This window comes from Salmo trutta, chromosome 11 (assembly GCF_901001165.1).
Source record: "Salmo trutta chromosome 11, fSalTru1.1, whole genome shotgun sequence".
Taxonomy (NCBI): Eukaryota; Metazoa; Chordata; class Actinopteri; order Salmoniformes; family Salmonidae; genus Salmo; species Salmo trutta.
The window spans coordinates 19,544,841-19,561,021 of record NC_042967.1 but is presented as its reverse complement, the minus strand read 5'-3'; the positions used below and the strand labels follow the sequence as shown (position 1 = coordinate 19,561,021).

The 16,181-nt window shown below is 41.9% G+C and overlaps 1 protein-coding gene across 2 annotated transcripts; it reads left to right on the top strand.

Moving 5' to 3' along the window:
- The first annotated feature begins 2,969 nt into the window (after nt 1-2,969).
- On the top strand, nt 2,970-15,609 carry LOC115202409 (nuclear factor 7, ovary). 2 transcript variants are annotated; one of them, XM_029766536.1, is made up of 15 exons: nt 2,970-3,232; nt 7,743-7,971; nt 8,621-9,204; nt 9,506-9,601; nt 10,199-10,354; nt 10,742-10,819; nt 11,034-11,172; nt 12,003-12,053; nt 12,160-12,204; nt 12,310-12,354; nt 12,457-12,507; nt 13,694-13,747; nt 13,937-13,963; nt 14,208-14,383; nt 14,634-15,609. In XM_029766536.1, the coding sequence occupies exons 2-15, from the start codon at nt 7,833-7,835 to the stop codon at nt 15,006-15,008; spliced, it is 2,016 nt and encodes a 671-aa protein (XP_029622396.1). In that variant the 5' UTR covers nt 2,970-3,232; nt 7,743-7,832; the 3' UTR covers nt 15,009-15,609. The 2 variants fall into 2 exon arrangements, with proteins under 2 accessions (XP_029622396.1, XP_029622397.1); XM_029766537.1 differs by lacking the exon at nt 12,457-12,507.
- Nucleotides 15,610-16,181: the final 572 nt, after the last annotated feature.

Here is a 16,181-nt window from a genome sequence, read left to right as displayed (position 1 = left end):
TTATAATTTTATGTTAAATTGTTTGACAGTTTAAGTATACAATCTAAATGAATAGTTTCCTCACTACATAATGTCTTCTTCATATTGTGTAGTCTCATTATTCATGTCTGAACTACTCATGTCATTATGATGTTTGGTGTATGTTTGATAATGATTAAATTCAATTGTGAGCTAGAGAAAGATCTAGAATCTGTCTCTTTTATATTCCCTTTTTGGAGCCTTTCTTCCTCAAGTTTCTTGTATGTTATTGTAGTAATAATGTCAAGCACAGTATAATATAATAATACTGTGTTAAATATCACTGCCCTTTAGGCTACAGTATATGATTACTAACAATACTGAATGATGACACATGTATTTCAGGGTTAATATAGCATGAATTATTAACTAATACGCTTATTTACACACTTGTTTAAGTACTTCACTTGAATCTATTGCATGAGGATGCTGTATATTTACAAACAAACACACACACAGGAGTTTTTTTCTAGCAGTGATTTGCTTATTTGGCATCAATCTTTACTCAGTCAGAGAGATGCAAAACCTACACCTCTCACTCAGAGGAGATGGGAAAAGTTAGTTGGCGTGTGGCTTGATTGAACAATATTAAGCGTTAAACGTGAGGTTATCGGTTGAGATTCCGAGCCCTCTTTGTACTGCGGTGATTCGTTTTATGGTTTCCATGTGTTTGATACCATTCCATTGGCTCCGTTCCAGCCATTATTATGAGCCGTCTTCCCCTCAGCATCCTCCTGTGACATCATTACTATATCTGTCTATACACAACGATCCTGAATGCTGATTGGTTAAAACCGTATATATGTATGCAACATGATGGTTTTATGAATGAATGTGTGAAGACAAAAGATCAGCTTCAATATCTGTCTATATCAGTCTGGATGAGCCCCAGAACTATTCCTGCTGTTATCCTTCTCTATTCAAAGTATTGTAGTAGTAGTACTAAGAATCCCAGGTAGATAGCGCCTCACATTGCTCACCAAAACAGCAAGTTGTACCTCAACCCTCAAAGTAAAAACAACTGAAAACTCCTGACTGTAGGACCTATATTATCTAATTCCATTGGGTTTGGTACACGACAAGCCCTTTAGATGCAGTCGGGGAGTGATGGCAGCCCTTTAGACACCGCACATTAGACTAATAATATCAGACTGACAGGTTGGCAGAAGGGAAAAAAATATATTTGCATGGGATCGATTACACAGTGCTCTCTGCCGAGTAGGCCAAAATGCAGAGTGTGCTTTAGTCCTTTTGCCTAATGGGGTAGTTCGTCCCTTTGCCTAATGGTCAGTCCTCCCTTTGCCTAATGAGTCAGTCCTCCTTTTGCCTAATGAGTCAGTCCTCTCTTTGCCTAATGAGTCAGTCCTCTCTTTTGTCTAATGAGTCAGTCCTCCTTTAGCCTAATGAGTCAGTCCTCCCGGAAAGCCATGAACAAACACACACCATTCTCTAAATGACTTCACAATTTGTTATTAAGTTCGTTCAGTTTTATACTCCCAAATGACATCATATACTTGTCAGTAAGTTCATGCAGTTCTATGTTCTAAATTTTTTTTAAAGTGCATGATGTTTCCACTTACCTGTGCTCTTGTCGATCAACCCAAACGATTTGTAAGTGCATCTTTGGGTAATTCAGGTCTAGTTAGATTCAGCCCCCTCTAGCTATTGTCAGATTACATTAGCAGCTTAAAAACAGGTGACAGTGTAAGAGAACACACCCATGGGACATGCTGTAGGCCTACCTGCTATGTCAACCAGGTTTCTTACGTAGACAACGTGTATGAATAAAACCCACACATGTTGCCGTATTCCACATTAAAACCAATCTAGCCTACTTTCAAATAACACATTTGAAATTGTCAGTCAATGTCAGTTGATCTGCTGCACCACATTCACACACAACGCACATCACTCACGTCACTCGAATCACTCACAGCTGCTGAGCTAACAATCCTCTCCTTCTAACTGTGTCTGTATGGTGTCTGTGTGGCTACTAGAATTCTTCAAAGACTTACAAATGATTAGCTCTTTATTTGCACTCAAGGAATAGCATACAGTTACAGCACTTAGACTTTATGTTTCTTAGCATAACCTTGAGGCGGATCTTGAAGGGGTCTTGAAAAGGAGAACCAGTTTGACGGGTGGTAAGATCTGTCTACCTACATGTACATATTACCTCAATTACCTTGACTAACCTGTGCCCCCGCACATTGACTCTGTACTGATACCCCCTGTATATAGCCCCGCTATTGTTATTTAGCGCTGCTCTTTAATCATTTGTTATTCTTATCTTTTACTTTTTTGGGGGTATTTTCTTAAAACTGCATTGTTGGTTAGGGGCTCGTAAGTAAGCATTTCACTGTAAGGTCTACACCTGTTGTATTCGGCGCATGTGAAAAATACAATTTGATTTGATTTGATTTTTTAAGCTCTGTGTACTTTTCCTCCAAGACAGGACACCGTTGTAGTTGAATGTGCTCGGAACCACAAAAGCCTTACCTCTCATGATAACATTTAACAGGTGTAGCCTGTGTCTGGCGTGCCTAATGATATGTTATTAAGCCTACACTGCCCGACACTCTCTCACTCAAGAGTAAACACATGTAATACGGTTATGTGCGTCAAAGGGCCTCCATCTCTGGGAAAATGCTACCTTAGTTATGGGAGTTTAGGCTAGAGAGTAAAGAGGGGTAATGCTTGAACAGTGCCATGAGTTAATCCTTACAAATCCTTTAAAGGATGTCAGACAGGTGTGGAAAAAGAAAGAGAGAGAGAGAGGCAGAGAGAGAGAGGCAGAGAGAGAGGCAGAGAGAGAGAGAGAGGGGCAGAGAGAGAGAGAGACAGAGGGAGAGAGGCAGAGAGAGAGGCAGAGAGAGAGAGAGAGAGGCAGAGAGAGAGAGAGAGAGAGAGAGAAAGAGAGAGAGAGAATTAAATGCATACCTGAACCTGGTCGGCACACCTATCTGACTGGTTGGATAGGCTGAGGGAGGGAGGGAGGAACCAACTGTAAAGTCTGCAGTTACTCCATCATGATGACAAAAACCTCAGTCTAACTCTGGATACCTGTTGAGAGCAGTGAGGAAAAGACAGAAAGTGAGAAAAGGGACAAAGTGTGTAACAAGGAACAACTATAGAGAGATAGAGGAGGGGAAGACTGACAGAAGACAGGACACTGGACATTATCCACTTGGAAGTCTCAAGGACCACAGAACAGGTACTAGGTCCATCTCAAAATGATAAAGTCCTAGCTAATAAGCAAGCGTTTTGCATATATTTTAATGTGGGCCAGTGCATTGTGTGTGTGTGTTTTTCCAATACTAGCCTATTGTACACCTGTCACATTATGGATCACGAGTGGGTTTGCCAGTGGTGCTTAGTTTGCAGAATTGTTACACTTTATCAGACTTGGTATGATAATATTATATTGGAGCTAGCTCATTTCCATTGTCTAAATATACACCAGGAGGAGCCATGTGAATCTGTGAAGAAAGCCTAAGCATATGGAAATGTGTGGAAAGTCTCAGTTGGAGACCCAAAACTAAGTCCTGAAAAATGTAGAAGTACTGAGACTAGCAAGGTTTAGCTACTTTGCATGTGTCTCCTTCAATATCGAACTACATTAGGCCTCAACATAGATGTCACTTAAATATCTAGCTAACAATAGCTAGCAGTAGAGTAGACTCAAAAACACTGACTATTTCCCTAGTACTATTCCACAGTAGGCCTAGCTCCTTCTAGCCAGCTAGCTATTTCTCCCGCAGGTAGCTAACTGCAGTATATAGGCAGGGCTTCGAAATGATAAAATGTCTGGAATGTCTGGGAAGATTCAAATAGACTCTGAGACAGTTCTAGGAGGATAGATCCAAATTCATACAACTACTGTACATAAAAAACATATAATAATAATACTCTGTTAAAGCTGATGCAAGAGATTAGAACGTTTAGCTTAAACCGTTGATATGCACATTTTAAGCGCAGCAATGCGCACTCAGCAGTAGGCTATGTGCCAATGTTCCAAAATGCAATTCATGGGAACACACCGTTCTAAAGAGCTACATTCAGGCTACACAAAATAGATTTACATACGCTAGTATCCCAATGTTTTCTTTTTAAGAGGCCATTTTTTAATGTGAATTTCTGGCTCAGCCCCATTTATCTATTTCAGTAGTAGGCTACTCTTATTAGCGAATTAAATCACTGTGAATGACCTAGGTTCTCGAGTAGACCCATGTTGGCATATCAAAACGTAAATAAAAATGTGTAGGCTATTTTAATATGGGATTGTTCATCTTCAATTTGGGGAGATTTAAATTGCACTTCTGGGATGGTGATAAAAACGGTTAGTCTCATTGGCCAGAAAGGTGAAGTCAACCGATTTACTCCATTACTGACTGTGTAATTATAATAGGCTAGTAGTGATTGATTACTAGTAGAATAAAACTGTCTTGATATACTGGACTCATGATGGATCTCCTCTCTCTCTTTACATTTCCATCTTACAGCCTGCAGCCACACATTAAAAGATGTATTCTCCCGTTGAAAATACGATTATTTTAGAGCAATGTGACTTCTATTAACACCATGTCACAATAATGTTTTCTGAAAAAAAAAAAACATCTGTCTTAACCATTGACTGTCAATCACTTCTATAGTTCAGATTAAATAATTTGGTGTGATGAACCAATAACAAAGGGAGAAATGCAGAGAACAAGGTAAATACATTTTAGCAGTTGTAGCCTATTTAGATTGTCATTAAGGAGAGACGTCTATTGGATAAATGTGTCAACTCCACTCTTGCTGCGGAAAAAAAGAGCTCGTTTTCAGACATTGTACGCGGGTTTTGAATTGTCAACGAATTCCGACTTCAGTGCTTTCAAATGAGTTCCGACATTGAGCGCAGGCTCCTGTGGTCAGATAAAAACAAATAATAATAAATAAAAAAAATAACATCATTTTTATTTTAAACAATGTGCCTCTTGGCCCCCTATAGGCTCACAATTGATCAGTCACATTCATTTATTATGCAGTTTATTTGAACGTTAATAATCAGTTACCCAATCAAGGCAGGGCCAGCCCCCTACCTCCTCTCCTCCCCCATCTGATGATTAGCAGAGCGGCAGCAGAATGCAGCAGGCTGTCTACACTCATTGAGAGCGGGCTCCTGAGTCTTCCTGTGGTTGGCGGATGCAGTAAAAAAATACTAAATATATACTACATACAGTATACTGTATATATAATATATAACCCTTAAACTCAACTCTGGATCTCAAAGCCAGTTCCACTGCATTTGTTCATTGTTCCCCACTAATCAGGGACTGATTTAGACCTGGGACACCAGGTAGGCGCAATTAATTATTCATTATGTAGAACAGAAAACCAGCAGGCTCCGGACCTCGTAAGGTAAGAGCTAAGTACCCCTGGTATGTAATATTAAGATATATAATAGAAACATAATATATTTCCTTTATTATTATTTTTTGTTTAAAAAAAAAGTATATCATTTATTTTGCTTTCTCTTGGGCCAACCACGGCCTGGGCCCACCACGGGCATGGGCCCTCCAGGGGCTTCTGCCCTGGTAATCTCCTGCATTAATCTGGCCCTGGTCCCTTGTGTGTTGGACTATATCGTAGTCTACCACATTTTGAGTTCTATCAACTTTAAGTCCTGTGTAACTGTGAGTCTTGTCCCACAAAATATGTGTCTTTGATAGCCTACCTCTGTTCATTTATCTGCATCCAATAGATGATGGAAATGGAAGTATTACGACATTGATTTCACATTGTCTTGTCACCTGATAGATGATGATAAGTAGTAGAAGAACTCAAGGTACAGATGCATGATGAGAGAGATGACAAGTACCTGTGGATTTCTCTGCAAGAAAACATTAGTATGAGATAACACAGTGAATGAAGTGAACAAGTGCATTCTATTTAAACCGGGTGGGTGACCAAAGCCAATCGTGTCATCCATGTCATGCATTTTATCAACAAATTCAAATACAACTAACTTGTAAAAAAAATTGTCCCATATTTCAATCAAATATTCCGACCTGTCACTTGCTGTGACGCTGCGCTTATGAAAATATATATAATATCGTAAGGATGTGGTAGCCTAAACCTACTGGTGATGTTAAACACGTGTTCTTCAATCATTTTTAAGATCTGATATGCTATGCAGCGCAGTGCAGTGCAAGACATGACGGTTAACCAATCATTTTCAAATCCTTAATAAGGCAAAATTCCATCGAACCTTGGAGAGGACAGTTATGCCTTACTACTTACAAGTGTGCTTCTGAGGAAGAGCTGCAAAAGTAAGGAACTAGCTGTATTAGGCGGAAATATAGAAGGTAATTTTGTCAAACTTTTGAGGCTCTTCATTCAAAATATAGATGTTTTTCTTGAGACAATATATGTGGGCATAGGCAGATGTTGGCATATTCTATAATGATATTCAATAGGCTACATCTGTCCGTACAAATGTTGAGAAATGATGACGTAATTTAAATTTGTATTACTCTCTGGCACCTTAAACATGTGCACTACCCCATGAGCTCTGTGTGTGTGTGTATGTGTGTGTGTGTGTGTGTGTGTGTGTGTGTGTGTGTGTGTGTGTGTGTGTGTGTGTGTGTGTGTGTGTGTGTGTGTGTGTGTGTGTGTGTGTGTGTGTGTGTGTGCATGTGTGTGTGTGTGTGTGTGTGCGTGTGTGCGTGCGTGCATATGGATATTTTACATGTGGCCACCCTAGTTTGGCTACTGACGTTAACCATAAACAAATGAAAGATAATTAGAAGTACTAAGACCATGACATATCCTGGGTGGTCATGACATAGGCTGGGTGGTCATGACATAGCCTGGGTGGTGGTGACATAGCCTGGGCAGTGGTGACATAAGCTGGGTGGTCATGACATAGCCTAGGTAGTAATTTGTGAAAGTAACATTGTGTGAGCCCCAAATAGCAGGTTAGGTTTACAGAGTGCAAACGAGTAAGTGAGGATTACCAGCAGTCTTATTTTGTGTTTTAAACATATTGCCTAATTATAGTGCATGTTTAAACATGTTTCCTGCCAGGAAGAGCCTGTGGCCTAACAACAGCCTGAAAGCCTATTGATCCTTGTTTTCTCCAACCAGACCAGGTTGTTTTTACCATGTTGCAATAGGCTACAGTATCAGCGCTGGTTGAGGTCGTCTCTGTGCTGCCGGTCCTACTTCATTCCACCCCCTGTCTGATGTGACAGGTGCAGGCCTACTGTGTGTAACTAGAGTAAACATCATTCAGAGTGCACAGACCACATTCTTCTACATTATCTCACAGGCAGCCATGCTTGACTGAGACAAATGTTCCTGTGTGTGTGTGTGTGTGTGTGCGTGTGTGTGTGTGTGTGTGTGTGTGTGTGTGTGTGTGTGTGTGTGTGTGTGTGTGTGTGTGTGTGTGTGTGTGTGTGTGTGTGTGTGTGTGTGTGTGTGTGTGTGTGTGTGTGTGTGTGTGATGTAATACAGTGCTGACAGACATTACCTAAACTAAAGGGACATTTAAACACACTCTCAATCAACCTAATACCTGGGAGCTCCTGCCCCCTAGCCACAGAGATCCAGACAAGTAGCCCTACCAGCCAGTCCTAATGTCTCACCAGCCCCAGCCCCAGCCAGGCTCCCTCTGGGCTGGGTAGATTCTTCTCAACAAACTCTTTAATGACACCTAACTCTTGTGTTCTGTTGCCCCCTAGCTGCAGAGCTCCAGACCAGTATCCCTACCAGCCAGCCCTACCGTCTCCACAACAGAGGTCCAGCCCACTAGCTCTACCGTTTTCCCCAGCATGGCTCTCTCCGGGCCGGGTGGCTTCCTCTCTGAGGATCAGTTCATCTGTTCTATCTGCCTGGATGTGTTCACCAACCCAGTCTCCACACCCTGTGGTCACAGCTACTGTCTGGACTGCATCTCCACTTACTGGGATGGTATGTATTGTGGCTTTGTATATACTGTACACTACCAGAAAACTAAATGTTTACATAGGCCTATATACTGTACACTACCTGAAATATAAATGTACATTTGTTTGTATGTTTACATAGGCCTATATATTGTACACTACCTGAAATATACATTTTTACATAGGCCTATATACTGTACACTACCTGAAATATACATTTTTACATAGGCCTATATACTGTACACTACCTGAAATATAAATGTTTACATAGGTCTATATACTGTACACTACCTGAAATATAAATGATAACATAGGCCTATATACTGTACACTACCTGAAATATACATTTTTACATAGGCCTATATACTGTACACTACCTGAAATATAAATTTTTACATAGGCCTATATACTGTACACTACCTGAAATATAAATGTACATTTGTTTGTATGTTTACATAGGCCTATATACTGTATACAACTTGAAATATAAATGTTTACATAGGCCTATATACTGTACACTACGTGAAATATAAATGTTTACATAGGTCTATTATTGGTTGTTTTCTGTTAGTAGGCCTATTTCATCACATCACCATTCAGAGATCAATTGATCTCTGAGTGGGAATGAATGTGCCATGTGAATTAATTAAATTAAGTGTAACTTGTTGTTGAAGGAGGAGGAGGGAAGACATGTGTCTGCCCGCTGTGTAAGGAGAGCTTCAGGAAGAGGCCGGACCTTCACATCAACCGCACCCTGAAGGAGATCACCGAGCAGTTTAAGAAGATGGCGGATGGTTTGGACAGGGGGACCATGGTGATTGAAGGAGGGATTGGGAGTCAAGGTTGGGGTGGCGGTGGTAATGAAGGGGTGTCAAACGGGGTTGAGCGTCTTACGGTCCCTCAAAGACCCCCAGGGATGGGCGTGATACCTGGGGATTTGTTGTTGGAGATGAAGACCAGGTTCCAGCGACCTTCGAACTCCAGAACCCCTCCACCTGTCCTCCACCCCCACCCGACCTCACCCTTCTCCTCCAACACCACCGCCCTCTCGTCCCCCGCCCCTCCTGTCGCCCCACGCAGATACACCCTGAGCGGGCCGGCTGATTCCTCTGCCAACGCGCCTCTCTGTCCTAAACACCAGAGGGGGCTGGAGTTCTTCTGCCGGACGGACCAGACGTGTGGGTGTGCCGTGTGCATGGAGGGAGAGCACCACGGACACCAGGTTATACCAGCCAAGAGAGAGTGGCTCATCAAGAAGGTAGGGAGTTGGACAGCGGGGGAGGAGCACGTGTGTGAACTAATTCTGATGGAGATATAGGATACTCCAATTGCAATGCTACTACTGTAGATTTGATTACATTCATGAAGTGAAATGAAAACAAAACTGTATTAACCAAAGTTATAGAGTCAGTTTAATCAACTCTACACACAAGAGACTGGGTGTTTGAAACATTGTTCAAATTGTATTAATCACATGCTTCGAGGTAGAGGTAGATATGTACATACTAGGAATAAGGAATAAGTACAATGCAGTATGTTGACTCTGTTTCTGTATGCAGTCTCAGTTGGACATCACAGAGACGGAGCTGAGGGACATGATCACACAGAGAGAAAAGAAGGTGGAGGATATCAGGACATCACTGAAGGACATACAGGTGGGTCTCTGGAACACACACACACAGAAACACACACACAGTACACACACACACAGACACACACACAGTACACACACACAGTACACACACACAGAACACACACACAGAACACACACACAGACACAGTACACACACACACACACATACACAATACACACACACACAAAGACACAGTACACAGTACACACAGATCACACACACAGACACATACAGAACACACATATAGACACATTACACACAGACACAGAACACACACACATTCGCAGTACACACACACACAGTACACACACACACAGAACACACACACAGAAACAGTACACACACACAGAAACAGTACACACACACAGGCACAGCACACAGAACACACAGAACACACACACAGACACAGTACACACACACAGAACACACACACCAACAAAGAACACACATGCAGACACAGAGCGGTTGTATCTTTGTCTTTTTTCCCTCTCTTCCTGCCCTCTCTCTTCTCCTTCCTCCTCTCTTTCTCTCTCTCTATCTCTCTCTCTCTCCCTCCCCTCTTTGTCTTTCCTCCCCCTCTCCCTGCCACTAATCATCCCTCTCTCCCTCTCTCCCCAGGCATGTGCAGAGCATGAGACAGAGGGCAGCATGCATGTGTTCTCTGCCCTGGTGAGCTCTGTGGAGAGGAGCCAGGCAGAGCTGCTGGAGGTGATAGAGATGTCACAGCGGGCTGCACAGAACAGAGGACAGACCCTCATCAGAGACCTAGAGCAGGTCTCTTTTTATTCATTCATTTTACTTTAGTGAATAGTTTATTTCAGAGAGAATAGTTTACAGTATTTCATTAAGAGGTCAATGATATCAATAGCAGCGAAGGCTGAGTTATTTTATACAATTTACAATCCAAGAACTAGCCATCAACACAATATTATTCAAACTTAAATCTCACAAAATGAGATGCATTGTACTAGATTTGGCTAAACAGCTAATTTACATCTTCAGTAGGTGATCCATAAAATAAATTCATGCTGCTATCCTTTTTTGCTACTGATATTGGTGATTGTTGTCTTTGTGACTGTGTTGCTGCAATGGTTGACAAACCAATTTCCCTCTGGGATTATTAATAATAAAGTATTTATTATCTTATCTTTCCTATCATAGGAGATCTCTGAGCTGAGGAAGAGAAGCGCCACCCTCACCCAGCTAGCCCAGTCTGACGACTACGTACTTTTCTTCAAGGTTAGAGACTCTTTCTGTTCATCACATCTTTTTTTTCCTTATTGATCCTTTTCAACAACAATTTCTACCTTTTTTTAAACTGTTTTTTCCTTCAGTTACCTTAGTTACAAGGTAAGAGGTACTTTTCCTTTCCATTCTCTTCATTTAAAATGATCTTGCTACTTGTTTTTTTCGAATTAATTTATTCCTCCATTCTCTGTATTCCTCTTCTCAGACATTCTCCACCCCGCCTCAGACCAGGGATTGGTCGGATGCTGTCGTGACCTCTGACCTCACCTCAGGGGCGGTGCTTCTAACTGTCAATCAAATGGTGGAGCGGTTTCGGGAGGAGCTCAAGAGACTGCCGGAGATCTGTGAGTTATGGCTGACCGTTGTAGAACTCCTATACATTCTATCTATGAGTACTATCAGTTTCCCAGTGGGCAAAACTGGTTGAAATTACATCAAGATTTCACCACTTTTGCGCGCTGGGTTGTTGCAAGTGACACACAGAGAATATCACCAATACTGTAGTGTTGAGACAGTCTAACTTTACTTTATGAGCACTACTAGGCTACAATACTGTAGTGTTGAGACTGTCTAACTTTACTTTATGAACATGACTAGGCTACAATACAATATGTAGAGGATGATGTAGACCATCAATTCTCAACTGTTGGGTCGTGACCCAAATTTAGGTCGCAAGCGGTTTTGAATGTGTCGTGTTTGTGTCAGTAAAATAAATAAAAAATGTAACAAAAAAATACTCCAGTCTGAACTTAAACGACTTAAACCAGGTAGAAAGTGTGAATAAATGATAATGAACTTACATTTTTTTATAATTTAATCTCTGGACAGTTAGTCTTCAATCACAGTATTTTCAATATAAAGCTATTAGCAGCACTATTTTGGTTGATTTTGTTGTCTCAAACCAGTGAGTTTATTAACAATCTTCATCAAGAACATGGGCAAAATGTATTTATTGACAATGAAAGAGGTGGGAATGTTGTTCTCTTGTCATATAATTGCTATATTTAAAATCATTACAGCATTAAAAATAGTTTTTCAGATTATATTTTGCTGATTATTTTTCCCAATGCCAATATTGTGTCGTGGCTGAGACAACCTGGTTAAATTTGGGTCCCAAGGCAAAACCAGTTGAGAACCTATAGACCCATACGCTGCATTGTCTTTTGTTGGCCAGGTCTGCGTCCTCAACCTCAAACAGACCGATCCGTGGAGAGATATATTCCAAGTAAGGTTTACACGCTCAAAGTACCATCCCATCTGTATCTTTTTATTTTAATTATGATCTAATATGTGTCTGATATTGATTAATGCATTCTCTTTTGTTTGGCCAGATTTGCTTTCTCAACAAAACCATGCTGTAGGAAGAAATAGTCCAAGTAAGTCCAACATAACATTCATGTCTCTGTCACACTCACAGACCCAACATATGTCTAATAATTCATACAGTAATTGATTTCCTGTATTCTATTTTGTTTGGCCAGATTTACCTTCTCAACCAGACCAGTCCCTGGGAAGAAGTAGTCCAAGTAAGATTTTAATTAATTCACGGCTGCTTCTGTCACACTCATCCCTTTCCATTTGTTTCTAATAATAATACTGTATTTGATTACATGATGTTGTTTTGCCAGGTTTGCGTTCTCCACCTCCACCAGAACACTCTGTAGGAAGAGATAGTCCAGGTTTGGATTCATTCATGTTTCTGTCACACGCACAGGCCCGTTCCATATGTGTCAGTTACCAATGATACATACAGTGTCTAATTAAGTGATAATGACCGAGAAGGCGGTGCTTGGAGAATAAATTGGCACAGGTGTTGTTAGGCCCGAGACGAATATATCCTCCAAACACCGGCTTCGAGGGCATTGTCACTTTTATACAACGGGTTACCAACATATCCAAATAATGAGTGACATGTTTTCATTAAAAACGTTATCTTGACTAATTTATTCATACTATTTCATCCTTCCACAAGATATAGGCCGACACAGATCTAGGGTTGCTACCCAAGGCGGCTTGGTTCGGTTGCCAGTCGTTCAGTTCTGTTTCTATGAATGCAATCCAGTCGTTCGTTATAAATGTTCCATTGCCATACTGGCTGGAAACTTCTTATCCCTTGCTTGCTAGCTAGCCAACTACGGCTAACTTACAGTCACGTCAAACACTGCAGCCAGAATATCAACAGTAGCTGCATTAGCGTTAGTTTAAGCTGTTTTCTAGTGACATTTATTTGGATACATCCACAACAATGAGCTAATGAGGTGTGATTTTGCTGGCATAGAACATTTTCTATCTCATCAGGACGCTGTTGTTCAGAGGAGCTAGCCAACAACACAGCTAACACAATCACTTCAAACTGAAGCTGGAAAGATTGCAAACTAGCTGCACTTCGTCTCGTTTTACCTTTTTTCAATTGTCATTTCTTGCAATACTGTATACCCAATGCCAGCTGATTCATGATTTTGACTGGCTGAGAAACACTCATCCCAACTCCCGACACGTTCATTACCATGGGACAGCTGGAGATCGAATTTGAATTTTGAAACAATGTTGCAAATGTCGGAGAGACAGACAGCAAGGTTTATACAAATCTCAACTGTTGAAAACTAAATGTTAGTCTAAAAGAAATGTGAGATAATGCCTAGATGATTTTTATAGTAGAGATCAAGTTCATAACTGTCCTGACTGGGCTGATGAGACAGTGGACTGCGCAGTCAGATGGAACAGAGTAAATAGGTATTTTAACGTGATAGATTTAGCCGATGGTAACTTGTGGAATAGACACTGGCTGGAATGCGATTTTAACCAATCAACATTTAGGATTAGACCCACATGTATAATTACATGTATTCTCTTTTGCTTGGCCAGATTGGCTTACTCAACCTCAACCAGACCAGTTAGTGGGAAGAAATCCAAAACCAAGTATGGCTTTGATTCATTTATTAACTCAAAGTCCCAGTCATGTGATAATACATACAGTATTTGATTAGGGGTTAGATGGTTTAACACCTCTCCCTCTCTCTCTCTCTCTCTCTCTCTCTCTCTCTCTCTCTCTCTCTCTCTCTCTCTCTCTCTCTCTCTCTCTCTCTCTCTCTCTCTCTTACACTCCAGAGGTGAGGAGAGTGCAGGAATATGCAGGTATGTACTTCCTTCTTCCTGTATCATGTTCTCTGTGTTCATGTGTCAAGCACATCATTGCTAGATATAGACACAAAACTGCTGATTGAACTCTTGATTGGTGATTGATGACTTTTTCTCCCTCTTTTTCTCTGCCTCTGTTCTCTCTTTCTCTCCCCCACTCATTCTCTCACTCTGTATGTCTCTCTCTCTGCCCCCTCCCCATCCCCTTCTACCTCACCCTCTCCCCTCCTCTCCCTCTCAGTGGATGTAACCCTGGACCCTCTCACCGCCCACCCCCGCCTGCTCATCTCTGACGACGGCAAGCAGGTGCGCTGCTGGGACCGCTACCAGCCGGTGCCGGACGGCCCCGAGCGCTTTGACCGTGTGGTCTGCGTCCTCGGGCGCCAGGCCTTCTCTTCAGGACGCCATTACTGGGAGGTGAGAACAGAAGCAGGGCTAGTTTCATTCCAACAGCCATCAGGCTGTTGAACAGTGGGTCATAATGGGGCCCGATAGATGGCGGGACTGTATGCAAGGGATTATGTGAATATATATGTGCTCACTTTCCAGTATTGTTGTATTGCATGATGTTGTATTGTAGTGTATTGATTATGATTTTGGGCGATTTGTATTCTGACCTCACAAAATGAATGTAAATGGACAATAAAGGTATCGCATTGTATCGTAGGTGGAGGTGGGTGGGAAGACGGACTGGGACCTGGGCGTGGCTAGCCACTCCATCAACAGGAAAGGGAAGATCACAGTAAGCCCCGCCCACGGCTACTGGTTCCTGAGTCTCCGGGATAAGAACGACTACGCGTTCCGAACGGAACCGTCGACAGCGCTGGGCCTCAACCACAAACCCAACCGTATAGGGATCTACGTAGACTGTGATAAGGGACAGGTGTCGTTCTATAACGTGGACGCTAAGATGCTCATCTATACATTCACCGACAGCTTCTCGGATGCCATTCATCCCTTCTTCAGCCCTTGCACCAATAAGTCTGGCAGGAACGAGGCGCCGCTCATCATTTGTCCTGTCTCGATGCCTCTGGTGGACTGAGATGGGTTTTAGATTTTTTGTTCATTCCTAAAGGTAGTTTCCTTCAGTCTGTCCTTGTTCAATGTTCTTCACTGAGCCAATAGGACGGGACTGGATAGGTCAAAGCAATATGGTGGAAGCTATAGCTGATGCGCCCAATATACCCAGATGTCTCATGTCAACATGAGGAAGTGAACAAGGCCAGAGGAGAGGGAACAATTTTCTGGAATGAAATACAGTCTCTTAGAACTATTCATAATGACCTCCTGTGTTCTATGGAGCTGACCAATGGATAATCTGGATACTAAGTCTGCATTGGACTGATCATTTTGACCAATACAACCGACTACAGTCCATCAGTCTGAGAATTAAGGATTTCACCATCTGTCCTTATCACACGATGGATTAATCTGTCTATATTGGGTCATATGTATCTCAAATGGCACCCTATTCCCATACAGTCTGCTTCTTTGACCGGAGCCCTATGGGCCCTATGTATTGCATTACTATAGGGAATAGTGTGTTATTTGGCACATAACCACAGTCATACAAATAAAACATATTACTTGTATATTACAATCCAGTTTTTGAAGGATGTTCACAATAAACCAAATGTAAACTATGTGGACTGGGAGCCACCGAGTAATACCCAGAGACAAACACAAAGAATCCTTTATGAGCCAGTCAATTTAGTCATTGTATTCTACACAGAGTGGACAAAACTTATAAGAACACCTGCTCTTTCCATGACATAGACTGACCAGGGGAATCCAGGTGGAAGCTATGAGCCCTTACTGATGTTACTTGTTAAATCCACTTCAATCAGTGTAGATGAAGGGGAGGAGACAGGATAAATATGGATTTTTAAGCCTTGTGACAATTGAGACATGGATTGCGTATGTGTGCCATTCAGAGGGTGAATGCCATTCAGAGGGTGAATGGGCAAGACTAAAGATTTAAGTGCCTTTGAAAGGGATATGGTAGTAGGTGCCCGGCTCACCGGTTTGTCTCAAGAACTGCAACGCTGCTGGGTTTTTCACGCTAAACGGTTTCCCGTGTGTATCAAGAATGGTCCACCACTCAATGAATGGTCTGCCAACTTGACCCACCTGTGGGAAGAATTGTAGTCAACATGCGCTTGCATCCCTGCGGAATGCTTTCAACACCTTGTAGAGTCTATGCCCCAACGGATTG

What these genes read in the sequence shown, in the direction of transcription:
- LOC115202409 (XM_029766536.1), top strand. Translation starts at nt 7,833, where the DNA reads ATGGCTCTCTCCGGGCCGGGTGGCTTCCTCTCTGAGGATCAGTTCATC. An exon ending in CGTGGAGAGATATATTCCAA is followed by an intron (nt 12,054 to 12,159) that starts GTAAGGTTTACA and finishes TTGTTTGGCCAG; the next exon opens with ATTTGCTTTCTCAACAAAAC. An exon ending in TGTAGGAAGAAATAGTCCAA is followed by an intron (nt 12,205 to 12,309) that starts GTAAGTCCAACA and finishes TTGTTTGGCCAG; the next exon opens with ATTTACCTTCTCAACCAGAC.